At 43.9% G+C, this 26,387-nt stretch overlaps 1 protein-coding gene across 2 annotated transcripts; it reads right to left on the bottom strand.

The window, feature by feature from the left end:
- Positions 1 to 3,793: 3,793 nt before the first annotated feature.
- Positions 3,794 to 25,195, bottom strand: HHIPL1 (HHIP like 1). 2 transcript variants are annotated; one of them, XM_030274962.4, is made up of 9 exons: positions 24,867 to 25,193; positions 19,607 to 20,253; positions 17,175 to 17,318; positions 16,630 to 16,958; positions 14,748 to 14,874; positions 14,302 to 14,447; positions 11,382 to 11,463; positions 9,518 to 9,600; positions 3,794 to 6,828 (listed from the first exon to the last, which is right to left on the bottom strand). In XM_030274962.4, the coding sequence occupies exons 1-9, from the start codon at positions 25,131 to 25,133 to the stop codon at positions 6,236 to 6,238; spliced, it is 2,418 nt and encodes an 805-aa protein (XP_030130822.4). In that variant the 5' UTR covers positions 25,134 to 25,193; the 3' UTR covers positions 3,794 to 6,235. The 2 variants fall into 2 exon arrangements, 1 of the variants encoding a protein (XP_030130822.4); XR_012056499.1 differs by having other exon boundaries at positions 6,690 to 6,828; positions 9,518 to 9,595; positions 24,867 to 25,195.
- Positions 25,196 to 26,387: the final 1,192 nt, after the last annotated feature.

Raw genomic sequence — 26,387 nt, 5'->3', positions numbered from 1 at the left:
GTATTTTTCACATCTGGGTTTCTGCCCTGTTTGGCAGCACCATTGGGGACACTGTAGGAGTTTTCATCCTATTTCCAATGGGATGTGTATTCCCTGCACCCTTCCCTCAGCAGCTCCCATATGGTCATGCCTCTCTGCAGAAGAAGGGAGAAGATGTAGCTCCTGGCACCCCCTGTTTTTGTCCATTCAATGCATGAATCATCTGCCAGGCACCTCCAAGAGTCAACTCGCTTCAGTTTCTAAGTGCAAACTGACGGTGCTAGAAGGCAACAATCTGCAGGCTTTCCTTAGTTTTCTTATTTGGCTTTCTGTTACATTCAGTGTTAACATTGATTTTTCTTTCAAAATAATTGCCTTACAACCATTAATTATTTTCCCCTCTGTTTAGAGTACATATTCTCAAAGATGATCATGTTTATTGAACTGTTGTTTTCATTTATCTTAATTGAAACTACTTTTTTTTTTTTTTCCCTGTTAAGGCTGTGGTTTTAAGACTGCCTGTTTTCAGAAAAATGCTACCATTCCTTCCCACAGGAAGTCAGGCAGTGCATATAATGATAACATGGTATGAGTATCCATCACTAGGAAAGATATAACTGATAGCAAGAATAGCATCACCCAGAGAAAGTTTAAAACCTAAAGCTAGCTGATGAAACCATCTTTTTAAAGACATTCAATGAATTTCTGGATTAAACATTGATTTTCTGAATTTCATCAATGTTTTTTCAGCATACTTCAAGAATAGATCGTAACTCTCAGTACGTTGCTCTTTCATTCAGAATTAGTCTCAAAATAATTCCTGTGAAAAATTCCTGTTTGTACTTTGTTTATGAGCAGCTAACTGGGAGGTGATAAAATATTTTGTATTTTATACACTTTTATGGGAAAGAGAGGCTATGTGATACAGTTCTAATCCCTGAGTAAATTGAGTACGCTCTCACAATTAGGCTTCTCGGACAAATATAATTATCCCAATAACTCCCTTAAGTAATCAGCCTGGATACACTGCAGAAAATATCTTATTTTTCATGCTTTAAAGATTAACTTAAATAAAAGCTTTTGTTTGTATTCCAATAAACTTTAATACAACCCTGTGTCTGTATTCTAAAGTGTTTCTATACCCTCGAGCGAAGGACATGATCCCAAGGCACTCCTGTGTCTGTGATCTGCCCGAGAGCCGCACGCTGCGCTGGGGGGACGGAGCGGGGCTGGGCTGAGCTCCCCGCGGGTCCCCTGGCTGCTGGGGACTGAAGTGCCACCGCCTGGGCATTCTGCCAACCTGCACATTCCCGAGAAAAAGCCAGGAGCAAGGCACAGCTGGGAGCGGCCAGGAGAGCAGAGAACTGGGGACTGTTAACAGGTGAAGTTCCAAGGTGAACTTGAAAAGCTGCTGCGACATAGGGTTGGTCCGAACTCCTGCTCGCTTTTGCTTGGCTTTGCACGGGTTGAAAACATTCTGTTCTCTCTCTGAAGGTGCAGCGTTGTTTATGTTGTAAGTGAGGACAGCAAGGAACAGGCAGAGCTTAGGCAGCTCCTGTGCTGGGAAACGCCTTCAGCAGCGCACAGGTTGACAGAGGGCTGGGCACCCTGGTCACTCAGAATTTACCACGGCAGATGTGGACAGGAAAACTCAAAAAGCAAGTTAATAATGATAAATTAGCTGATCTAAAACCAGACCTCTAGCCACAGATTACACTGGATTTAGGAGTCAGAACAAAATCTGCAGTGGGTTAGGTGTTACTTACCCAGCATTGCCAAATACAGAGCTTTGCAGTGATTTGCACCCTGAGTCAGTTGTCCCCCAGCGTTATATACTGAGGTCCTGATCATTCTGAGTCAATAAAATTTTCCAGCATGGAGTGGACAAGTGAATGGCAAGATGTTAGTAATAAGAGAAACAGACTAAGGGTTTAGTGATTGCCAACAGCTAATGCCCTTGAGGAACAAACTACTTAATGTGATACTTGTACAACTGACTGAACACTACAGCCTTTTTTGTTTTGTTGTTGTTAAAAATAGCATCCCTATTTACCACATTGTTGCAAAGGAATGATTGCCATTTCCATCTAGCTGCTTTTCTGACAATGTTGTAACATTGCTCGAGGCAGCTCTATATCTGCACCTGTGCCCCAGACATGAGAGCCTTGGGAAAATCATGTATGAGGCAGCAAGGTATGAGCACACATCAAATGGGTTCCATGTTTTCTTGGTTTACAGAGGGAAAAAACGATGTTCTCTTAAAGCTTAAATTTGGAATACAGTTAGTATTTATCAAAAGATGCTTACATCTCTTCTCATATATAAAAATGTGTGTTTATGTCTGAAAGTATGTAAGGGGGCCAATGCATCTCACATGACAACCTGACTTTTAGAGAGGACTACTGGCATGTTTCCAATACAAAATCAGACTTGAATATTCATACTTGTGACTGTTTTTCTCCTCTGTGTTTCTGAATTTCCATGTTGACCACACCCAGACAGTGTCAGGCTGAGCTGTCCTACAGAGGGATGGATCTGTGCTGGGGACTGTCCCCCCCGCCCCCCCCCCCCCCCCATGTGTATCAATGCTGACTCCTGAAAGAAGAGGGAGGCTGAGCTGGGCACAGTGCTGCGAGTGGTTTGCTGGGTTTGGGCCCTGGAGCAGGGCAGGTGTTCAAGAGCTGCTGTTCTCCCTAGGCCATCATAAAGCACAACACAAAGGTCTAACTGGTGAGAGGCTGATAGGGTGGATAAAGGCAAGACAAACACGATGGCAGCACGTGAAACTGGGGCCCCAGGCTCACCTTTGCACCCTGTGCCAGTGTCACCCACAGTGACACTGAGCTTTCTGAACGTGTCATGTCTTCAGTACAGTTTGATTACAGACCTCTGCACTTATTAATGTGATACACGGGCCTCATGCTGTTCGTACCCTGCAGCCTGAGCTGGGCAGAGCCAAAATTCCCCTGATATGGGGGATATCCTCATGGCATGCTCCAGCCAGGGCTCAGCTCCAGGAGGGTTTTGCTAGCATTTGAGTGCGAACCCCTGATACAACACCCTACCTACTTCACTATCTCTCCACTGCTTGGCAGCAACCTCTAAAGAGAGATTATTCCTATTTTTTATTATTAAAGAGATTATTCTTAGATATGTTGGGGAGATTTATCTATTGTATTTCTTGGAAAGAACATGGTAAATTCAAATTAAGATAATGTCTATACTGCACACTGCAACACAGTGTGGCAGTGCTCAGGCTGGGTGCTGGGCACCACAAGGTCGTAAGTGAAAAATCCTGAGCTCTGGATAGAGCTACTCTGCTTTGGAGGTAGAAAAAAAGATATGGAATCGATGAGTTTACACTGTTCCCTTAGAGATATGCTGGGTCCTCTATGTGATGCAGCTGTGCTAACTTAAGGAAAGACATGTAAGGAAAATGGAGGTTCTCCAGTCTCAGTCACAGAGCTGAATCAGGAGACAAGGCAATAAAACATATTGCTACTGGACAAAAGTTTGGGACTGCCACCTGAGGAAGTACATGAGGAAGTCTGGTTGCACTGTGGGCTAGTTGAAGATTTATCCTGAATTAGCATCCAGGAAGTATGCTGTCATGTTCAAGTGTAGCAGCAGGGCTTATTAGTTTAACTAATGTTTAACTGGTGTGACATCCTGCTATATAAAAATGATATCACTAAGAATCCTATTAAAAAACAGATGAGATAGCAGGTATTTAAATGCATGTGTACTTGTGTGCTTTAAATAGTACAGGCTCATAATTTAAATACCAGTGAACTAGACTGACAGATACCAGGAGTTAGAACAGATATATTTTAATCTTGGAAGGGACCACAATGGTCAGAAATACCCTCCCAGCATCACAGCAGTGCACTGAGCTGGCAGGCACAGACATGCACACACAGCCACGTGCGCTGAGGTGGCTCCATCCTATTTGAAGACCTTCCCTACTCAGTGTAGGCTGGGAGAAGGGATAAGAGGGAAAAAACCCTGTACTTAGCAAGTCTTGTCTCTTTTTCTGCTAGTAAATATTTCCCTGTGGAGCTGGCAGCACCCACATAGCAGCATCAGCAAACAGCTCACCAGCGAGTCGGGGTGCAGGGCTCAGTGCCAGCACAGCCAGGCACAGCTCGCTCTCAGCCACAGCTGCTCCCTGGGCTGGCTCCCTGTGCCTCTGGCTGCCACCAGAGCCTTGTGTCACCCTGCCTGCCAGCCTGGGCTGCTGGAAATCCCCACCAGCTATAGCCAAGATGTACGTGGCCTCTGCTTGTTCTCAGGATGTTTAAATGGACTAAAGCAGGTGTAAGGTAGCTAACAGTAAAATTAGAAAAAGAATACTTAATAGTTAGAAAATGATGGTGAAATTCCTGCCTAATTCGTCTGTGGCAGACATCCTGGAACCACCTCAATTCCTTTAGGGTAACTTTTATTGTGCAGGTCTTTTTTCTACCCAGAGATTTTGAAGTATAACTATGATCAAGGTTCTTCTTAAAATCTCCCAGACAGAGGGAGTTGAAATTTGGCCAAGGAGCCGAAAGAAGTGGAAGAGGAATTTGGAAAAAGAAACATTGTATCTCTACCTTCAATTTTCTTCCAGCCTTCTAGTCCCACCAGCTCAATAAGTTTCAACTCTTTTAACAGAAGAATTTACAAAGGACTCTCCTGTCCCCTGAACGTTTTAATGGGCCTGAAGTGAATTTCTGCACTTGAAACAAAAAAGTTTGCAACTTCATTGCAAAGGGAAAGGCCTGGTAACAGTCTGGTGTGTGATGGCATTTGTAGGTTTTCAAACGAAATGAGAGTAGTACTTCTCAAAAGGCACTTTATACATCTGTTCCTCCTTTAGACTTCATAGGAAGTAGGGGGAAACACTTTTTTTTTTTTTTTTTGATCATCTGATTTTGGGTATTGAAGGTCTTCTTTAATACCAAAAACAATTTAATGAGAATTAATCAGAAAGTTGAGGAAAATTGAGGAAAAATATTTAAAACAGATTAATTTACCCTATACATGTTTTAGGCTTAAGAAGATATTGTCAACTTGAATTTGGGTTAAAATAAATATCCACAGTAAGATCTTTAGATACAAGGTTTTGCTTTTCTAGACATACTGGTCATTTTATATTTGAGGGTTTTTTATTTTGTTGGGTTTTTTTCCCCTTGTCTTTCTCACGTTCTTGTGTGAGCAGCAAGACAAAACCTATCCTGATTACACCAGGGAAAACAAATAACCAGGCCAAAAGCTTTAATAAACCAACATGTGTCTCCCATCATCACTCAGGTGAAAAACACATTTCAGACAAAATAGGGTTGCTTTTGTTTGCTTTTTTTTTAAATATCCTCTAAAAAGGGGTAAATATTGCTGGATTATTGCCCCAGTGCATTACCTTTTGTCTAATCATTCACACCTGTGAAAAACTGAATGAAAAAACATGTGCCTTCATGAACTTTGGGAAAGTGGAGAAACACATACTGTCTTCAGAGCTAAACTGGATAATGATCCTGTGCATCTAAAAAGGGACAGATTTTTAATCTGTTCATGTAAAGGGGTTAGATTTTCTTTTCTCTTAGGCTAATATAAACTGCAGAAATATTTTCCATGCAGTACACTATGGTTTCCTCTAAATCACCTGATTTTGCTTATCCTTCGTGATCAATAGGTTTATACCAATAAAAAGCATTATGGAAAAATATTTTTCCTTTAAACTAATGAGTGGAAGGTTAAGAAATTATATATACTTTTGTAATTTGCAAAGAAAGGCTCAGATTTAGAAAGGCACATCCTCAGAAACCTCAGCTTAGAGCTGCAGGTGGCAAAGCAAGGCAAACAATGGAAACACTTCCATAAGAGTGAAACACGGCCATTTGGGAATTTACTTTTTGGCAAAATATTGCGATGCACAGCTGAAGAATGCTGTATCTTAAAATGGGAAAGGGCAGCAGGATGCATCTCTTTTCTGATCTGTAAAGGCTGATGCTTGGGGGTTTCTTCCTACAAAAAAAAACCCATAGAAATGCAGGACCTGCCCACAACATACTCAATTCAGTGCTTCGGTTTACTTTTTTTTTTTTTTTTTCCTCTGAAGCAAATGCATGGGGACATGAAGAAAACATAAGATTACTTTGAACAGATGCAGCATCCTCAAGGGAGGGCACACCCTCCTCAGTACTGCAGCTGGTTTAGAGGGCTGGGCAAGAAGCAGATGTGCTCCGAGTCCCTCAGCTGCCTTCCCCGGCTCTCGTCACCGCTGTGTCACCTCCTCCCGGCTGCACACCACACCGGCATCCTCCTCGTGCGAGCAGTTGTGCGTGCCCACAGCGGCGTGGGCGCACTCCAGCAGCGTCCTCTCCTGCCCGGAGCAGCGCACATCATCCAGAAGGATGCGGAGGGCGCTGCCTTCCCCGAACTCCGCCTTCTTGGCGGCCCGCACGGCGAAGGGGAAGCCGAGCTGGCGGCACACCACGGCGGCGGCGGGCAGGCTCCAGCCGTCGTCGCACACCGTGCCCCACTGGCCGTCGATGAACACCTCCACCCTGCCGCGGCCGCGGCCCCGCCGGCCCTGCCGCCCCAGCCGCACGGCGCCATTGCCGGGCCGCTGCTTCTCCCTGCGCCGGGCCCGCTCCTCCCCGCCCGGCCCGGGCCCGGGGCCGCCGCCCGCCGCTGTGCCGGGGCCGCCCGGCCCGGCCCGGCTCCCCGCACGGGTCCCCGCACGGGTCCCCTGCCGGTCCCCGGCCGGCCTGCGGGGCCTGCGGGGCTCCTCCGGGCCGCCTCCCCGCGGGGCCTCGGTCGGGCTCTTCAGCCGGGGAGGTGGCGGTGGTGTTGTCATTATAAACTCTGTCGGGGGAAAAGGCAGAAAGGCGTGAGTCTGACACTCTCTGGGCAATGCTTGGAGACAACTATACGAAACCAGTGCTGATTTTTGACGTATATAACTATTTTCTTGGAATTCGCCTACTTGGTCGTGTTGGGAAGCGACAACACTCTTAGCGACCCGCTATTTCCTCAGTGAAAAATGTGGGATGCTGTTAGCTAGCACAGAGGACTACAGGGCTGAGTGCCAACACTGAGCCTCTCCCAAAAAGGAAGCTCCAAGAGGTTTCTTGGCAAAAGTCAGTCTGGCCCTTCAAGGGTAGGTGCTGGAGATTCGCAGTCAGGAGAGGAGCTTTTCACCGTATCCCGGCGAAGAGCTGCCGAAAGCATTTCATGGACAGGCACTATTTCTGCTCTTCTCTTCATTACTCAGGATTGGATCATTACCAGAGGAGAGCGTGGCCTCCCTGCTGGGCCAGATGCTTTATTCAGAGGACCTGAAATCTGGAACATTCAAAATCAATTGTCTCTGGCAACTGGAATGTGCAAGAGGAACAGAGTTGCCTGGACAACACATAAAACAGGATTTGGGGTGGGTTTGTTCTTCCTTATGAAAAAAAGAAAAAAAAATAAAAGAGCCTTGAATTCTGAAGAGATGAAAATTCTTTGCTGTCACAGTTTCCAGGTGTTACTGGACTTGCTTATTCGCATGTGCTTTATTTTTAGCTTAAAAATAAGTTTTAGTTTGCCAGAGGGAAGCAATTCAGAATTTCACGGAATAACATTCAACAGAGCTGGGATAGTGTCACAGACATTTGCAAAGTCATCATGACTTTGAATTATATCCCAGATTTATGCATCCTCATTCATCATTTGGTTTGTAGTACAGAGATGAGGAAAAATATCAGTGTCTTATTTGTGCTTATTATCTATTGTCCCCGAAATACAAACCCTCACAGTGGTCCATGTTTTTCCAAATAATGATCTTTGAAAAGGAATTGTGTTCATGACATGAAAATATTTCCTTCCTTTGAAAGTTGTGGTTCTCAAGGCAAGAAATAGATTTGAAGGCCTTACCTGTGCACAGCTCATTTGCTGGAGCCTGGTCTGGCAAAGCACTTGAAAACCCTGGGACTGATTGAATACTGTGTAGGACTGTATGAAAGCTAATGGTCACCTGGGAGTGCTTTTCACCTCACTGGATCAAATTGTCATTATATAATACTCCCTAATAAACTATTTATTAAATAAACTTCCAAAAAATGCACTCATAGCTAATACAAGGCACATGCCCTGGTGATTCTGTTACTTTCAGACTAAATACTAACCAAAACAATAAATATTTACAGTGAAACATCAGTGTTTGCATGCTTCTGAATCAAAATAGCTGTGCTTATTTTTCACCAAAAAGAGAGTGTAGCTCTTAACACACTAGGTAGAATCTCTCCCACCATTTCTAAGTTTTAATTAATGACAAAAACTACCTTGTAAAGAAGCCCAAAAGATTTAGTTATATGTATAGTTTAAAAATCTGAACTTTGGACTTGGGTAGAGAGTAATGCACAAGCAGAAACGGACAAAAATGGTTGGACATGAGCCAAGTTGCTAATATTTGGAAGCTGCCTGCTCAGCTAGAAGAAGAGAATATCTCTGGAGATGCTGAGTGCTCAGGCATGTCAGCAGTCAATAATTAGCCTTAGAGTTTGTTCCACCTTAAAGACTTGGTGTTGCAAGGTGCTGAGTGCCCTCATTATTCCCTGAAGCCAAAGCTGTAGGAACTGTTAGTGACTCAAATGCAATGTAATGTGATTGTAGTAATTAAAAATTAAATGAAAGTATCCTGACTTTGGAGTTCCTGCAGGACCATTAGCTTTGTTCATGGACTGTGAAAGTTCATGGACTATGCTGAGTTGGAAGGGAATTTGTTGGGGTGCTGCCTAGGTACCTACATATGTAAATTAAATGCACAGGGGAAAAGTGCATTCTTTTCCCCTGTGCATTTAATGTGCTACTGCCTAGTCTACTTTTGAGATCCTAATATAGTGTTTAGGGTTTTGTTTCTCACATAAATAGTCCTTGGCTTGCTGCAGGTTCAGCCCCACCACAGACTACTCCAGCTTTAGCAGTACAATACATCACACAGCATGAAGCAATCAAAAGGCCCTGGAGGGTTTGGTTAAGCCAAAAGTTCACCTCAGTGTGTGATCACTGATGATATTGGGAGCATTTTCTCATCCCATCTTTTCTCACTTTCAACTAACAATGACTCAGCTCTCATCTTGCTCAATGAGCTGCTTCCCAACCCTCTACCCATCATATCCTCTCCACTACCCGAAGCTACTGCAAAAAACACTTGTCACTGAAAAGCACCATTGAGCACATGGTCTCTGGACAGGAACAGTTACAGGGAAACCAAGCTGGTGGTAATGAAATGTGTACAATGTAGCTTGAAAAGGGGAAAATGAACAGGGCCAGAAACTACAAAGGAAATTTCACATGGCCAGGAAAGGGGAAATAGTGTACGACTTATTTGAACCAACTCTTCAGATCCAAAACATCTGGAAAGACATCTGGAAAGACTTAATTTTGAGGATACCCTCAAGAGTGAAGTTCTGGGTAGTCTCCACACATGTGGAGAGATAGTGCAAGTCTGGAGTTTGTATCTACTGCCAGATAACATGAACCAGTAATAAACAGCAAGAGTAACACTCACTCTCCTTTGGCACAAACAGGATGCGCTTGCTTTTGACTTTCACTGGCGATGGCTCAACTTGGCATTTTCCTGGTGGTGCTGTCCTTGAAATAAAGGGACACGTACACTGCACAATTAATTCCTTTCCTCTGGCATTGCAACACTTTGTTTCCCATTATTTTCTAAGAACATAATTCTTATTGGAAAAAAAAAAAGGTCTGTTTAAATGATGCAACTAATCTCTTACAGTAGAAAACATAACTAAAGAATCACAGATAACCATTGATGAAAACCCAAATATTCACAAGGCAGTGGAGTCCTCTGTCTGTGTTTTCAGTTGCCACTATTGAAGCCATTAAGAAAATAAAACATTGGCAGATTCAAGCACTACAGAAAGAGATTAATCAAAATGAAAATAAAAATTACAAAACTAGACAGTATATGTTGAATATCTGACACAAAGATCATGTGTATGCAAGATTTCAGACTGTTTTTACGGAAGCAAAATAACACACTATTATTCATACAGAAAGCCCAAACAAATGTCGTGCCAAAAATGCATTAGTTTCAGAAAAGAACTCTAAGTGTCTCCTCAGAGGCTTTGTCTTAGTGTGGTGCTTTATTTTGACAGAATTTGTTTGCCATAGAGATGTATCCCACTTCTGGGGAGTAACATCCAGTTCATCACACTTTTTCCTATGACAGCCGTCTTGGTAAGCCTCAGACTCCTTCAGAGGTTTTTCAATTGGTTCAAAAATGAATGATGCTTGCATTTGGAGGGTATAACTCCTGGGCAATTAGGATTGTTTGCATTTGCATTTCTGTGGAAGGCAGAGAACTTCTCTCTCAGTTGTCTATACAAGTATGTTCCCTACTTTTATGAACTTTCCAATGACTTTTTTTGGTACTCGGAACATGAACGAAACTTTTATTTAAACTTAAACTTGCGGCTGGTGTTTGACTTCTGCTTTCTCTATTTTTGCACAGGTTGCATAATACCAGCTTCTTAATACATAGTTTACAGGAACTCTTCCATTGCATTAGATAATGGAAAATGCTCCTGACAGAGGAAAGTTGGATGAAACACATGAGAGATCTGGGGGCTTTTAAATTTTGGGGACTGGTTTCAACATAAAACTAGACAAGTGGTTTGGTTCAAAATCCTCAGATAGCTAAAGCTGTAAATTTAATCCATTAAAAAAAAACCTATAAAAAAATCTCACTCTCTATTTCTGGCTGAAAGTAGCTTGGTGTTTAGCCAATAATAGTAACACTTTAAAAACAGGAAGATGGAAAAAACAGCTGTAAGTCTTCCCATAAAACACAGCTATTCCCTGCCTTGCCCAGTCTCAGATACAGGCACATGGAATCCAGGAAGTGCAATGATGGTCCTTTTTTCTTATTCAATCCATATTGCTCTTTGAAACGCTAAGAAGCATGTACTTTTTTGATATTTTGCCCAAGAAAGAACTGCAGGTCATACTGGTCCAGCTTTGGCTGCAGGGCTCTTGTGGGAGATGAAAAAAAGGATGGAGGGGAACTCAGAAAAAACACCTTAAGAAAAAGTGCCTCCTTCTGGGCAAGAATATAGAAAAATTTTGCCCAAGAAAGACAAGCCACCCTTTAGCGTTCACAAAATCTCCAAACCCACATAACACCAACAGGCCCCATAAAAGTTTGGCACCAGGCATGTAGACCCCCACGACAGCAGGAGAAAAGTAGACCCACAATGGGTTGCTCCAGATGTTCCTTGATTGAATTCCCCAGAAGGGCCCAGCATGGGAGAAGAGTTAATTAGTCAGCCAGCACGAATCATCACATCCACACCATCACACAACCCACAGCAGGAACTCACTGCACGCCTTGCAACAAGAACATCTCATACCTGGAAGTGTCCACCACTTTGTACACCACTCCGTTGGGAGCTGTGGCACTTGGTACACCAGTGGATAGGAAGTACAATTCCCCTGGTAAAAAAAACCAGACACACCCATGAAAATTCTCCATGGAGTTTCTGTCCTTTACAGCACAAAGGCATTAACTCTGCATCACGGGCCTGAGAGCTCATCTGCAGTCCATTGGCATAAAATACTCCTAGTGAGTGGCAGCTTTTACAAAATTGTCATGCATTATTATTTGGATAAATTTCCTCTGCAGGTTCATCTGCCCAGACCTTAGTTGTCATCTCATATGATCTGTGTTCTTTGACTCTTCTAATGGAAAACAGTCAAATCCTGAATTACTTTTGTTGAAATGAAAGAAAATTAAGAAAGTTCAATGTCTTCTGCTCATTTGGATGAAGCACTCCTTTGGGGTGAATTAAGATTTTGCTTTTGCTTTCTCTAGCACACTCACAGAGTGAGACATATCTCAGACAAAAGACATTTGATTCATCACAGCTCTGTCAGGTCACATTTGCAGGGCTCAGCCTTCAACCCAACAATGTCCATCACCATTTATTTGACTTATTTTTTCTTAACTGCATTTCTATCCTTCTTCTCCTGTTGTGCAGGGAAGACTGGGATAAGCAGTCCTTCTGGCACTCATTTGAGAGCTCAGGTGCTTGAGCAGTGCAACAAAAAGGATCAGAGAGAAAAAATATATTTGCAATATTAAAAAAAAAAAAAAAGTTAGAAAATAGAAAAGGAGGCAGAAGACTCGCTTAGTGAATAAGGCAGATTTTTTTGGGTGTTCTATGGGTAGTCCAGGGGGAAGAGGGGAAGGAAGAGAGAGGTCAGTGTGAGCAAGGGAATGTGTAGGCAGTTGGTGGCAGCTGAGGTTGAGTCTCTGTCCTCCTACCCACTCTCCTGTGCTGCTTTGGGCTGAGTTCCTCCAGATAATCCCAAGGCAGAAACCTTTGGCTACCCCTGGCTGGCTTCTTCATTTTTCTGGTCAGCTTCATTAATGACAGGCCAGAGGCAGCCTTGGTCCAAATGGGGACAGGAAACACCGGCACTGAGTTTTGTGGTGATGTGTATTTTACATCCTGCCCCTCTTTCCTGGAAGTTATCAGGCAGGAGTTTGGATGCTCAGGCCATGAAGCACAGAGGCTACACACATGTGACCCACAGACACAGTGCCTGGGGTGTCTCTGACATGTTCTGCTGGCCAGGGATGGGGCTGGTGGCTTTATAATTGCTGTGCAATGAGCCAAAACCAGAACTCTCCCAATGACATATTCACACCCACTGCACCAGGTAGATTAGCATCCATCAGAGCATCAACCCCAAAACTTAAATGCTTCTGTGAAGAAAACCCTGTTAAAATAAACTCTGTGGCAAAGTTGTAAAAAATGAGATTCCTAGTACACAAAAAAGGTACAAGAGAAGACTGCCCACAGCAGATAAATCAACCTCACTGCTGTGTTATCAACAGATTTCTTTCTATTACTATAAAGCAAGCACAAGGCAATTAACTACCTCTGAAATAAGACTCCAGCCCAAATCTCCACTCAGCTCTATTGCATTTATACAAAACACAGTGTAGGGCAAAAGAGTGGCAGCATTTCACCCCTGTTTTGTCCAGACTCTGTTGACAAGCACAGGATGAGGGATATCATCCTCGTGTGCATGAGCAAGGGCTGCAATCAACCACTTGATATTGCACTTGGCACAAAGCTGACTTGAACTAAGTTATTTGATTTTAGGTTAAGATATCCTTCTCACTACAGCACTGTGAAACAGCTCTAAGTTCCATGAATATTAACCATTCCAGAAAATTGAATTTAACTCTAAAATAAAGTAAAACTTTCAAGCTAATACTTAACTTGAAGGATTTGCATTCACAAGATAAAATTTGCATTTATATGATTTGAGCAACATCCAAACTTGACATAATCTGCAGGAAAAAACAGATGTTTAAAAGCTGGGGCATTCTGGAAGCAGGTGCTTGTGATCACAAGCCAAGACCTCCCAGGAGCAGGGCAGAGCACAACTCCTGCATTGCTGGGTCACACTTGGAGCACATATTGTGGGGCTCATCCTCTGCCTGCTCCCAGCCAGGGGCTGCATGGGCTGCACATTCTGCAACCCCCCCCCGTACAAACAGCAGGAGACACAACCAGCTTGCACCCCAGAAGTCTTTATTTCCTCCTCTTCAAATCACAGCAGCAGCTCCCTTCTAGAAAGCAAAATGTCTGCAGTCATGAAAACACACATCTCTGCTGAGACTGCATCCTTCAGTCCTATGCCAGTCAAAATTCCAGCTGGCACTAATAAGATATGGTCTTAAAGACTCTTTTGCTGATGCCTCGTGCAAGATATAACATAGACTTTTGTTCTGCTTCATCTTGAGAGGTACAAATACGCCAGCCAAAGGTAAGCAGATATATAGTTGCTGTTCTTGACATCTGCTTCCCTGTATTCATTAATAATACCTGCAGCCTTCTTGACTAGACAAGAGGATAGACTTGCTATTCACTTGGGTATCATCTTCTCAGGCTCCCAGGGCCTGCATTCCCCTTGGCATGGCACTGTGAAGAATGAGGTTTCTTTTCTAAGTTTGTTTTACTCTACTTGCTCCTCTCTGCTCCCTGTTCTCCAGAGGGAAGGGCAGCAGCACGTCCAGCACTCCAGACTCAGTCCCAAGGCAACTGACTCTCCATCTCCCACTGTAGGCACTCAGGCCTCAAAATTAGCATTGTAACTTTGGCTTGGTATTTGGGAGATGCTGGGAATATGGCATTTTAAAGACTCGTGCTGTGCCTCTCCATGGCCTGCTGCCCTCTCTGATCCCTTTTCTGGTGTTTCCTTCAGAAGAGAAACTAGAAACATGCTATTTAGTGTGACATAAAGTTAAAAGATTACCTGCTTCATCCTCAGCAAAGGAGATGATGTATTGATAATAGTTATTGATAAGGCCAGGGAACATGCACGTTTGTCCTGTCCCCATGCAGATTTCATTGTACTGCCACTCTCCAGTAGCACGATCCTCCTTCAAAGACATCAGGCGTCTGCAAGGCAAAAGAACACTTCTACAACCTGACCCAGATGATTTATGAATGTTAGCATGGACACCTGAAAGGATATTTAATGCTTCCTACCCACACTAGCTGCAATAGGAACTGCAGCTTCTCTGAGTGAATAATTGGTCATATTAACCCAAATGTATGATACACCCTGCAACCCTTTGTCTTCAAGAGCAACACAAGCCCATGAAAAAACAAGAGGGGAAGGTTGAAGGGCTATCAGGCTGTTTTGGAGGGGTTTTGGCTGGGGGCACAGCTTTGTGATTGCCCTAAGTGTTTACTTACCCACTCATAAAATCACCAAATATGTACAGGCCATTCAGGTTTGGAGACTCACAACCTCGATAGACGTAGCCTCCTGTAACGGATTTCCCCATTTTGTGTGGATATGCATAAATTGGAAGCACATCATCTATAGGGCAGAAAAGATCTGTGACTTGTTTTGCACATGCTGCAGAATAGCCTTTATCTAGATTGTTCCGAGACTGGCAGAGTACAATCAGGTTCCCTGGTGCATCTTCTATTTAAATGAATTGCCAATGGAGTTGTGTTTAGTTTGATTGCCCTGCCCCTCACCAAGACACCTCAGTATTCTCCTGAGCCCTTCTCCTCCCACTACAATCCATCTCTGTTAGTGCAACTTCTGCCACATTTCTAGAGAGCTTGTCTGGTTTAGCTGCAAATCACAGGTTACTCCTAGGGCCACTGCACCCATGCAGGAAATGTTTGCCCAATGCAGCTTTGTTTAGGTGGTAAAAGGAAAAAAAGACATGGGTGATTCCAGACTGCAGGCACTGATGAAAAGATATGTCAGATGTCAGCACAAATAGCTTCTGTTCCTCTGAGATGGAGAAGCAACTTGAAAGGGCCATCAAATATTTATGGGATGGCACAGGCATGAATGATGTAGTACTGGCATATTCATTGTGAAAGATAAGTTAAAACACAAGACAAATGTAAAATGGAGAGAGAGGTCCTGATTTTGAGGGTCTCCATTAGATGCTTCCTCCCCTTTCTTTTGAAACTCCTGGCTCACAGGTACCTCATGGTACCCTTTCCTCCTCATCCTCACAGCCTTTCTCCCTGCCCATGTTGCAGATGCTGCAAGTAGCAAACCCAGCAGCTCTGCCAGCAAGGAATTTGCACCAGGGGAATTTCCTCTAAAGCAGGTGTTTTCTACACTTCAGCTACACTTATCATTCTAAAGGGGCTGTGACATTTCACTGTTCTAACAAAGGGTCTCTAAAGTCATCAAAAATTGCTCTGAATCCCTGGAGACCTCAGTAAAGTGTCTGCCATGAATGCTCATGTGGGTACTGTCACACAGGAGAGCAATAAATGAGCTCTCTGACAACTGCTTCAGCAAAGGGAGTGCAAAAAATCTGCTCCCTGCTCTTGACATTTTTATAAAAAAAAATACTTAATCACTCTTGTACTTATAGTGAAGCTACTGGAAGGAAGGAATTTAAACTGAGTTAATATTAGGAAGAAAATTAAACAACACATAGCACATGGAAGAGAATAGAATCAGAATCTCGGCTAATGTAAATCAGTGCCAGCCCACTCCTTGAATCTCTGAGAAGAGGTTCCAGCACAAGACATGGTCCACATCAGCCCTTGCAATTCAGTATGTTCTGACTTCGCACACGCCCTGGAATTTAGCCAGCCAGCAAACACCCTCAATCCAGTTTAAAGAAATTAAAATAAAATGAGGTTTTCCTTTGTGGCATAGCTAAAAGAAAAGAAAATACACTGTACATTCAGTTACCTGCAAAGCAAGCAGCATGCATAAGGCTTGATCAGTCAATTTTCTCTCTCTTTTTTTAAAATAAGGGTGAGTTATGGAGAAAAATACAATTCCTCCGAATTTTTCTTGCTCCTGCACAAAAGCTTATTTTATGTGCAAAGATGAAATTGTCTTGTCCCTCTAAACTACAGAATCACAAAGTAATTTCACTAACAACACAAATCACCTAGAAAAACAACAGCAAGCACATTTCACTTTCCTCCAAACTCATAACTGGTAACATTTGTACTTTCAGTATTTATGCTCAAGCCAGCTCCCTTTTAGAGGGACAGTAGAGGTTTACATCTCAAAAAGCTGTGTGTACCACCAAGCAGCCAGGCTTTGAAGGCAGAAATTAAAAACAAGAGCACATCAATTTACCCAAGGAAGAATTGGCGCAAAGATTTTTGTCGTAGCAGCTGAACCCTTCCCTCGCCCTCCAGCCATAATTTTTCCCTTTCTCGACGATGTCGACTTCTTCGTATTTATTCTGCCCCACATCTCCACAGAAGAGCCTCCCCTTTCCTTCCTTGGTGTGAGGGTCCCCCCTGTCGAAGGAGCAGCGCCACATGTTCCTCACGCCGTAGGCGTAGACCTCGGGGCGAGCCGCGGGGTCGCTGACGAAGGGGTTGTCAGCGGGGATGCGGTACAGGGGCCCGCGCTCGTTGTTGTTCACATCGATCCGCAGCACTTTGCCCAGCAGGGCTGATCTGTGTCGAGAGAAGAAGTGAAAAAGATAAAGAAATAAGACTAGACCTTGGCAAAAAATCAGAGGTGGGGTGGGGTTGGAAAGTCTAGGGTTTCATTCTTTCTGTTTTAGAAAAAACAAGTCTTTGAATATCTCTGAAAAAAGAACCATTTCAAGATAATTGCATTTGCCCTCAAACAGCCTTCAGGAGCTGCCATAGGGGTAGATCCAGTCTTACTTGTTCTGGGCATTTCCAAAGGTGCCAAAAGGATCCCCAGCCATGCCTCCATCTCCAGTGAAGATGTAGAGATACTCATCATCTCCAAAGAGCAGTTCTCCTCCATTATGGTTGGAAGCAGGCTCTTCTATTTCAAGGATTATCCTAAGTGAAAATAGGGAGAAAGGAATTACTGCACAAGCAATATGCAAAGGGCAGAGCAATGTCATGACAGATGGAAGCAGCTACAGATTGGTTTTGATAGAAATTCCTCCTTATCCATGTTACTGAATTTTTATTTGGCATAGCTGATTTTCTAACTTTAAATAGTTTCAACATATTTTCCAGATTACAGAAACACCAAATTTAATATGTAATATGGAAAGTCTGGGAAATCACATGAAAAAATATACTTTTAATTGCTTAAACTTTTCCTCTGATTCTTTCTTCCTCCTTTTTAATCTTGTTCTTAATTTTTCTTTATAATTTATTAAAGAAAAGGCATCTGAGCTAATAACCAATTGGAAATTGTAAGAGAAAGGACTCCAGTCCCTCTGTGCATCTGTACAGCTTTTGGCACAATCTTGCCAGGCGCTTTCACGGCTAACATAAAACTTCTCAAACATTAAGGAATAGTTAGATCCTTAAAGAGAGAAGAATCCTTAAATGATAATTACACACTCAGGACCTTATGAGTTTAAAGAGCAGTTAAAAGCAGCCCCACCAACAAACTGAATTTACCAAAGGTTATTCAAAGAATTACCAACAAAATTTACCTTAATTTTAAGCCCAAACTCTCTATTTTATTTGTTTATTTTATGCTCCTGGAATCCCTTCCATAGCATGAAGGGGGAAAATACATAAATTATAATTTTACAGAATAGTAAATACAAATACATGCCTTGGAGGTTCCCAGGTGCAACAACTATAGTTTATTATTTTCAGCTTCTAAAAAAGTCCAGATTTCATGCTGGCAGTGCATCTTAATACCTACAAAAGCAAACTACAATATTTACTTACACCACTTCATTTTTAGACAGTTTTTTTTTTTTCCATTCTGAAATGTTGATAGTTATTGTGAGCTGTGGGAAGGAACCCAGCTATGGAGTTACTGTCACCTCTTGTTAAATGTCAGCACCTCTGTGATAAGGTAACTGTGCAAAAGGCACAGGTTCCACAGAAGGAGTGAGGGAGGATCCTGTATGGACACAATGGTGAATCTTCCTCAGCCTCCCAAAGAAGATGGAAAAAACCAAAACTCATTGAGAAACATCTGAGGATAAACAGACACGTGCATTTGAGCCAAGGCAGTGCACACCACATGTCAGCCTGAGCTCCCTCTTGGGCAGCAGCTCAGGATGAAGTCAGTGGGACCTGAGCCTACACAAGCACAATAGGACCACAATTTTGTTTTCTTAAGCTTTTGCCGTACTAACCATAAGCTAAGTAAGCACAGAAATTGTTACAAACATAGAGCCTGAGGATTCTTAAACAAGACAGCTCATGGGCTGTTGATAACTGCAGGTTTCTGATTTACTTTCCTGATTGCCATGCTGTAATTCCCCTTACCTGTCTCTACACTGCTGTTTACACTGGATTGCTGAAATTGCTTTATAACCCAGTATCCCCTCTCTACCATTAGGCTATGTGCATTTTTGAGCTAGAATCATCCACAGCTGGGTGTTTGGAAAGCCCCTAATAAAATCCAAATAATGAAGAAAAAAAATCTTAGAATTAGTAATATTCAAGGGTCTCTTAAAACAGTGGTTCTATAACATAGTTCTGCAACAGGTTATAACTCTATGAGCCTGATTTCACAAACAAGTCTCTCATCGTCTGTGCATATTAGTGTGGAACAACTGCAAGACCAGACTCAAACAAATGACATTTCCAATTAAAATGCACTCTGTAATAATATAGTGACTTGTGTTTTATTTAATTTGCTATTAGATTTGTAATATCAAAGGGTTGAGTTGTTGTTCAGATAAAGAAATATGGGGCCAAATCCATCTCTGGTCTGGTATCACTTAGTTTGTTTATACTAATTTTGGAAACCTTTGGCTTTGGAATGAATTTCACTCATGCTCTGCAGAAGTCTATTTTTAAGGGTAATCACAAAAGTACAAAACAAACAAACAAACTTCCAAGCCCCACCCAACAATAACCCCAAAACACTAACTATAAATAATGTTTAATCAATGTTTACTTAAATCCTCTGACATGCCAGAACTGAGAACTCTGCGTGTTTTATCCTTGAACACTTGCAGTTCATCCATGGAGGACACACATTTTCTGCACCTCAGTACACTAGACATGGGCTTGGACTATCATGCTAGCACTCTGGAGTGCAAAAACATTAAACTAAATAAGTCTCATTCATTGATGGTCTTTAAAAATACACAACTTGCCCTCTAAGATCTTAAATTAATTTGTCAGAGAAACATGTACAATACCTTTCAGAACCATGGTCCAAGGCATTCATATCAGTAGGCGAAATTCTGAACTCACTAATTCGGATTCTCTCTTCAAAGCGAACTTCAACTGAATAGTAGACATACACTTTACCATTAAATTTGAATTTAGGATGGAAGACAATACACAGAAACCCTCTCTCATCTCCTTCCCAAGGTGAGGTAAGCACAGCTTCGCTGATGTTCAGAAATGGCTTTTCAAGCCTGGATCCGTCGGGCAGGTAGGTCCACACCAGGCCGACCTGCTCTGCGATGAAGAACCTGTGGGTGCCGTCGTTGGCGTGCACCATCGCAACGGGATTGCGCAGCCCGTTGGCCACCTCCACCAGGCAGAGCTGGAGACAGCCCTCCGCGTCAGCCGTGACCAGCCCCAGGTTCTGGTTCAGGTTCTGGTTGGCCAGCAGGTGTGGGAAGCAGTAGTCGGTGTCCTCCAGGGACAGATAGCGGCAGAACTTTGCCATGTTGTTTTCCAGTGCAATTAACTCTGGGTCTGCAGAGAGAGCGCGAAAAATGGAGCGGCAGTTTTGCCACACTTGCGTGCAGTAGTCTTGGCATAGTCCTGGGATCGTCCGCACGGGGGTGGAGGGATCTTCGGCGTCATACAAGTGAGCTGCATATGGAGAGCATTCCTAGAGGGAGGGAGAAAAGGATGCAAGTCATTTATTGGACCAGATTTGAAACAGCTGAGCAGCGATACTAATTGGAGATATTTCATCTTAATTACAAGATGTGTTGCGGTTTGTTCTGAAGATACATTAACAGAGGGAAAGATCTTAGAAAGGGGGTTTGTCTCAGCACTCATGGAAATTATCTTCAATATTCCTGGTGAAAGCTGACTTCCTCAAGCTGTTACTCATTTATTCTAGCCACAGAACTTTTCAAAAAAATGACGCCTATGTTGCTACATCACCCTAGCAGACTGTACTGGGGAAAAAGAGACTTTTCTTCCTTGGATGCTCTGACTTTTCTATGCAATAATAAAATCCATCCCAAAACAGAAATGAAACCGAAGAATTAGCTGAGAAGATTTAGGCCCTGCATCTCCACACTGATGATAGAAAGGGAAAGGCCATCAGGGCCAAAGCCTGGGACATTCATACCTCATCATCTGATAATCCAGGCATGGGCCTCAAACATGGATGTGATTTACAGCTTGGGAGGAGTGGGATGTGAAAGTGGAGGAGGAGAGGACACCATCCTTGCTTGGGTCCAGCTGCCTTTGCTGGTGAACCTTTGCCTACAGATAGTTAATATCTCCAGCCAGGAGTGGTGAAAGGCATTTTACAATCATGACATGGGTCACTGCGTTCTGCGAGGGATGCCGAGGTTACAGGATTTCAGACAGTGAGTACAAAATGGCCATAACCCTGGCAGGGTCCTGGCAGCAGCTGCAGCTCAACCCTTGTTTATGGAAGGTGCAGCCTTGGAAATCTGCTTAAGGACTGGATCAAGTTCACACAGCTCATTGTAATCTCCATGATGAGAACTCCTACAGACACATTTTCCTTATGAAAAAGCTGCAATTCAATAAAACTGTCTGTAAGTTACAAACTGACCAGAGTGATTCAGTTCTGTTTTGCAAGGGTTTTTGCTTGCAATAAGCACAATATTTTCTAGTTATAATGCATCTTCCCAACAAGCACCTCAAAAGTGCTCTTCAAATAATGCAACATGATTCTGTGGAGGCTCAATTATTTTCAAAGTTATATTTCAATAAATACCTGAGGCAACAAAAGTCATACGAGAAACTACTACTTAAATAAATTCTGTATTTTTTAAATTCCTATCTGGCATTGCTTCTTCTTTTACTAAGCAAAATTTAATTTAATAGCTTAATTTAAAAAACAAATAGGGAGCTGTTTCTTGATCTATAGGGAGATATTTCTTAATACTGATTACAATGCTACTCAATAGCTGAAAAGATATAACATCTGAAATTCTGAACTGTTTAAATTAGCTGATAAGCATACACAATATTTAATTTTTATTTTATTTTCCATTACATACCATAATAAACTGAGAGGCCATATAACAGATCATTAGTGTACAATAAGCTTTCCTCCTGGAATGTCAAGCCATTCATTGCAAAATGAAGGTTATTATGCTTTCAAATGAGCAGCAATTAATGTGGTAAAAAGAAGATTGCTTGTAACACAAAACACTGAAATTACACAGGCAGATTGGGTAACACACTTGGCTTGGTTATAGAGGTGTGTCAGGGACAGAAAGAGACAGACCATTTGTCAATTCACTTGTAATGACTGAAAAATCTGCCTTAGAAAACAAATTGAAATGAGATAGAAAGGGAATTTGATGGGAGGGCTGGGTGGGAGCTCAATCTGTTGTTGCCTATGGAGATTTCCCATTCAGAGAAAGGACGCCCCTCACTCAGGTGTACCTCATTCTGTGAAAGCCTCTTTCAAAGCAACCAGTGATCTCATGCATTACAAAGCAATGCCCTGGCTTCAGCAGCAGAAAAATAGCCCAGAGATATGGATTCCCTGTCTCTGCCATTGCAGGTTGTTCACCACAGCCTCAGGTGTGTCTTAACAGAAGTTGTGGGCAACTTCTTCTTCCCTACAACATTCCTGGTGGCATACAGATAATTACAGCAGCATTACACTGGCAGTGATATTCAGAGATCTATCACTGGCCTGAAAGTACCTAAGCATGTGCTAGGGTATTTTCAAGACATGTGAAATATTTTCCAAATTTTATTCTGGAAGAGATGGAGCCTCATACCTTATGCTGAATTTCTCTGCTTCAGAAGCAAATATTGTGGTTCTTTAGCCTTCACATCATTCTGTCATGTTCACATAACTCAAAACACCCAGAAGCTCTACCCACAGTCAGAGCCCAGAAGCAATATTAGATCTAAATTGTCATTTCCAAATGATGCTGTCTGTTCATTAATTTTAAAATATGATGTGGTCCAAAGACCGATGAAACTACTGGGCAGATGATCAGTTACTTCAGTAGGGCTGGAACAAGTTTGTACTACAAAAATACTCATCAGAAAACAAAACAAGACACATTAAGACAGGCTAACCAAATGCATCCTGTCTGTTCCAGGAATTCAGTGTCAGCTCCTTATCGGGGGAATTCCAACAGTCTGAATCTGATGGAACACCCACATCAAACAATGTCTTATTTACTGCTGCTATCAGCCTGGAGGAAGCAACAGGACTCTTCAGAAAAGCGTTTAACTTCCACATTATCCCTGTCATTCCTTGACCACCTCCATCTGGAAACTCAAGCCTTTAAGCAAGCTGTTCCCTGAGAAGCAGAGTGAGGCATCTGCTCTTGCAGTTTGGTGGAGAAGAGAAGGCTCCAAGGTAGCCTTATGGCATCTTCCACAGGAGAACAGGAGAGGGATGTTTTACAAAGCAGTGCAGTGATAGAGACAATGGCTTTAAAATGAAGGAGGGTCAACATAGACCAGATTTAAGAAAGAAGTTGTTTACAATGAGGGTGGAAATACTGTATGGTTGCCAAAAGAGGTGATAGAAGCTATATCCCTGGAAACATTAAAGGACAGGTTGATCTAGTTGAAGCTGTCCTGACTCATTGCAGGGGAGGTTGGACTAGGTCCTTTCCAAATCAAGCTGTTCTATTTATTATTCCATGAATTCAAGAAAAGGCAGGAATCCACAAGTACAAACTGAGACACTTGTCAAAATAATTTGATCACATTCGAGAGAAATCATGAATTGTCAGGAGGAAGAGACAGAAGTGTGCTGCGTAAGTCACAGAAACACACTTAGAAATTCAGGTCTAGGATATAAATAGTATATACAATGAATGAATAGAAGCAGAATGTTCTAGAGTATTTGCAATGACTGAACTTCCATGACATGCTTGCACAGCCAGAGGCAGTGGTTTGTAGCCACATCTGGACTGGTGATGCACTGAGCTCATCAGAACATTTCAGTGAATCATTGTTCCCACATTGAAATTTTTCTCTGCTTCTGAAGACATTTTCAATGGTTGGCTTTTTGACAAACACAGGAGATTTAGTTATCACTTCCAGAAGCAGGAGTGCTTAGCACACATTGCTAATTGGTGTCCTATCTGCAAATGGACTCTTAGACATCACTTGTTTCAAAAATATATTCAAATGATTTTTGCTTCCAGTACACTCTGAGATGAAATAGAAGTCAGTTCTCTAGATCCTGGTGTGGAAAAGTGTTGTCTTTCTCTTCACACTTTAAGGAACCCAAGAGGTACCAGCAAAATAGTAAGAGCAGGATTTCTGAAAAGGCATTTTGGTCCCATCTGAGCACAGCAGACAAGACTCCACTGTCTGAATTAATTTAAGGTTCACACTTGCACAGTGGCGACCCGCCACTTCTCTGTCTTGGGGCATTTTCATACATGCAAGGCCTCGACTGATGATAGGGTGAGACACCTTGCTCTGGGCAGATTGTGACCATCCCATTATCATATCTGGCCCCAGAACATCAGCTCTGAGTGGAAACACCCCCCCACCCTGTGCAGGATGGCCACCACAGAGGTTCCTGGGCCACATCCGCAGGCATTGCTCTGCACCCATCACCAGGGTTAGTAGCACCTGGCATCTGCTAAAAGTGCAGTAACCCAATACAAAGAAAAGCACTTGACCCCATCAGCTGGTCCTAACAAGGAGCAAGATTTGCGCAGGCAGGTGGCCCCTGGGTTTCTTCACCAGACCCGGTATCTAACCCTGGGAGGGTGAGGAGAGTCTGCAAACTGTAACTGCCTACTTACCTATCTCAGAGACTGCTGCTCCTAACTAAAGAAGAGCAGCATCCCTGTTCCTCTTATATACAACTGCCAAATAATAAAAAGTCCACTGGGATACTTGATGATGGACAGTCACTCCTTCCAGTGCCTGGAAACACAAGCCTAGGCTGCGGAGGTATCCCTGATGCGCTGTTGCCTGTGCACAGGCGCTAATGCCATGGCTGATGCACCTGTGGGTGGGTGGGAATCCAAGTCATGGCTCACGCTCCCCTGGACTGTCCAAAGTTCCCGTGCCTGGACCAGTGCATCGCATCAATGTACCTCTATCTGGGGCAAAGCATCCATACCCGGGCTCGATGCAGCCCTGCATGGGTAGATGCACACACACACCTGGGCCAAAAGCACTGCGATGGGGCAGAAGCATCCACGCCTACAGCAGCGCTCCGTGCAGGGGCTGAACACGCCGGTGTGCCTGAGCCCCCCAGCGCAGCGGGAGCTCCGGCAGTCCCGGGGGTCTCACCTGGCAGAGCAGCTCCTGCAGGTGCCCGGCGCAGGCGGCGTAGGCGCGCTCGTCGAGGCGGGCGCTGAGGCGGTAGAAGCGCTGGAGCAGGGCGCGGTCGCGGCGCGGGTCGCAGCAGCCGAACTCGGCGTAGCGGCGGCAGAAGGCGAGGCCCCGCGGCGGCCGGAACGGCGGCTTGAAGTCCAGGCACTGCGGGTGCGGCCGCGCCGGCCGCGGGGCCAACGCCGCCGCCAGCAGCAGCGCCAGGGCCGCCCGCGGGCCCCGCATGGCTCCGCCGGGGCACGGCCGGACCGGTGAGCGCTGCCCCCGCCCGCCCGTCCTGCGGGACCGGCCCCGCTCCGCCCGCCGCCCGGCAGCGGCCGCCCCGGCCGCGCTCACCCCGCTCGGGCCGCACCCGCGGGGGCCCGCGGTGGCCTCGGACGGGCGGTTTTATTCTGATCCCAGAGCGCAGGCACGGGGTGTCACACAGCACCGGAGTGCATCGTACTGGGAACGAATTCCTTAGGGCGGTGTTACGGTGAGCTCATAGCACCCTTTTGCCCCCCTTCCCCCGAGCCTCTGTAGCTCTGATCATGATAACCCCTAGATCCTCCTTTCTGCCCCAACGGGGTTAGCGGGGAGCCAAGAAAGCCCACCCTGTCCAAAACCTATATAAACCCCTAAAACTTCCTACTCTTTCTCTTTTGCCCCGCTCTCACATAGACACCACAGAATAAAGAGAGCTGTTCCAACTACCCTGGGGTAAGAGCCTCTTTTAAATACTTATCCCTCTTCTAGTATTCCTCCCCTCACAGCCCCATATCTCTGAGCTAGTCAGATCCTAGAGGGGGCTGCGTAGAGGGGGAAAAACTACAGAAATTACAGTGTGACTCCTCAAGTGACGTCTGCTGGACTCGGTTCTGCCGCTGAGGCTTTTGTGTGACCCAAACACGACAGAATAATCGCACTCAGAGTTTATGCGGCTGATGGAAGTGTTTAATAACAAGAAAACCCAACTTCAGTACAACTAGTGCTTTTGCGTCCTTTGTCAGTCTCATCCTGGGCTGAGACTGGTTAGGTTTAGCTTTGGAGCTGGAAAGAAGAGTCTGACTAGGTTTAGCTTCGAAACTGGAAAGAAGAGTCTGGGCTTTTACACCCAGGTGACATACTTTGCCCTGTGAAGCACTCAGAATGGTGCTCCCTCGCCCAAATAAAATAAAATTGCCAAGGACACCTAAGGTTCCTCATGGCACACCCCAGGAAAGTAGTTACTCAACATGCACATCATATAGCCATATCGTATGTGGTGTTATCAGCTGGTGAGATCTAGTCCCATGCAGATGGCATTTTTTTGCTGTTAAACACAGCTAGACAAAATGTACTGTGTATTTTAATATTAACACACCGACTGCCCCTCAAAGACAGGAGAGTTCATGGTGATATACTATTTCTGACTCCTACTTTGAGACCAAAGAACTACTGTACAGTTCATGTGGACTATAAAATCACCGCGTGGCTTGGAACATCCTGTCAGGAGACCAT

This window comes from Taeniopygia guttata, chromosome 5, assembly GCF_048771995.1.
Source record: "Taeniopygia guttata chromosome 5, bTaeGut7.mat, whole genome shotgun sequence".
NCBI classification, from domain to species: Eukaryota; Metazoa; Chordata; class Aves; order Passeriformes; family Estrildidae; genus Taeniopygia; species Taeniopygia guttata.
The sequence above is the reverse complement of the archived record's forward strand: the minus strand, read 5'-3'. Positions and strand labels throughout refer to the sequence as shown.

Bases quoted from the DNA above. Each gene is read 5' to 3' on its own strand.
- HHIPL1 (XM_030274962.4), bottom strand. From the start codon at position 25,133: ATGCGGGGCCCGCGGGCGGCCCTGGCGCTGCTGCTGGCGGCGGCGTTG. The intron at 16,959-17,174 runs GTAAGACTGGAT...CTCTCGACACAG, and splicing joins TTTGGAAATGCCCAGAACAA to ATCAGCCCTGCTGGGCAAAG. The intron at 6,829-9,517 runs GTGAGTGTTACT...TTCCCCCGACAG, and splicing joins CCTGTTTGTGCCAAAGGAGA to AGTTTATAATGACAACACCA.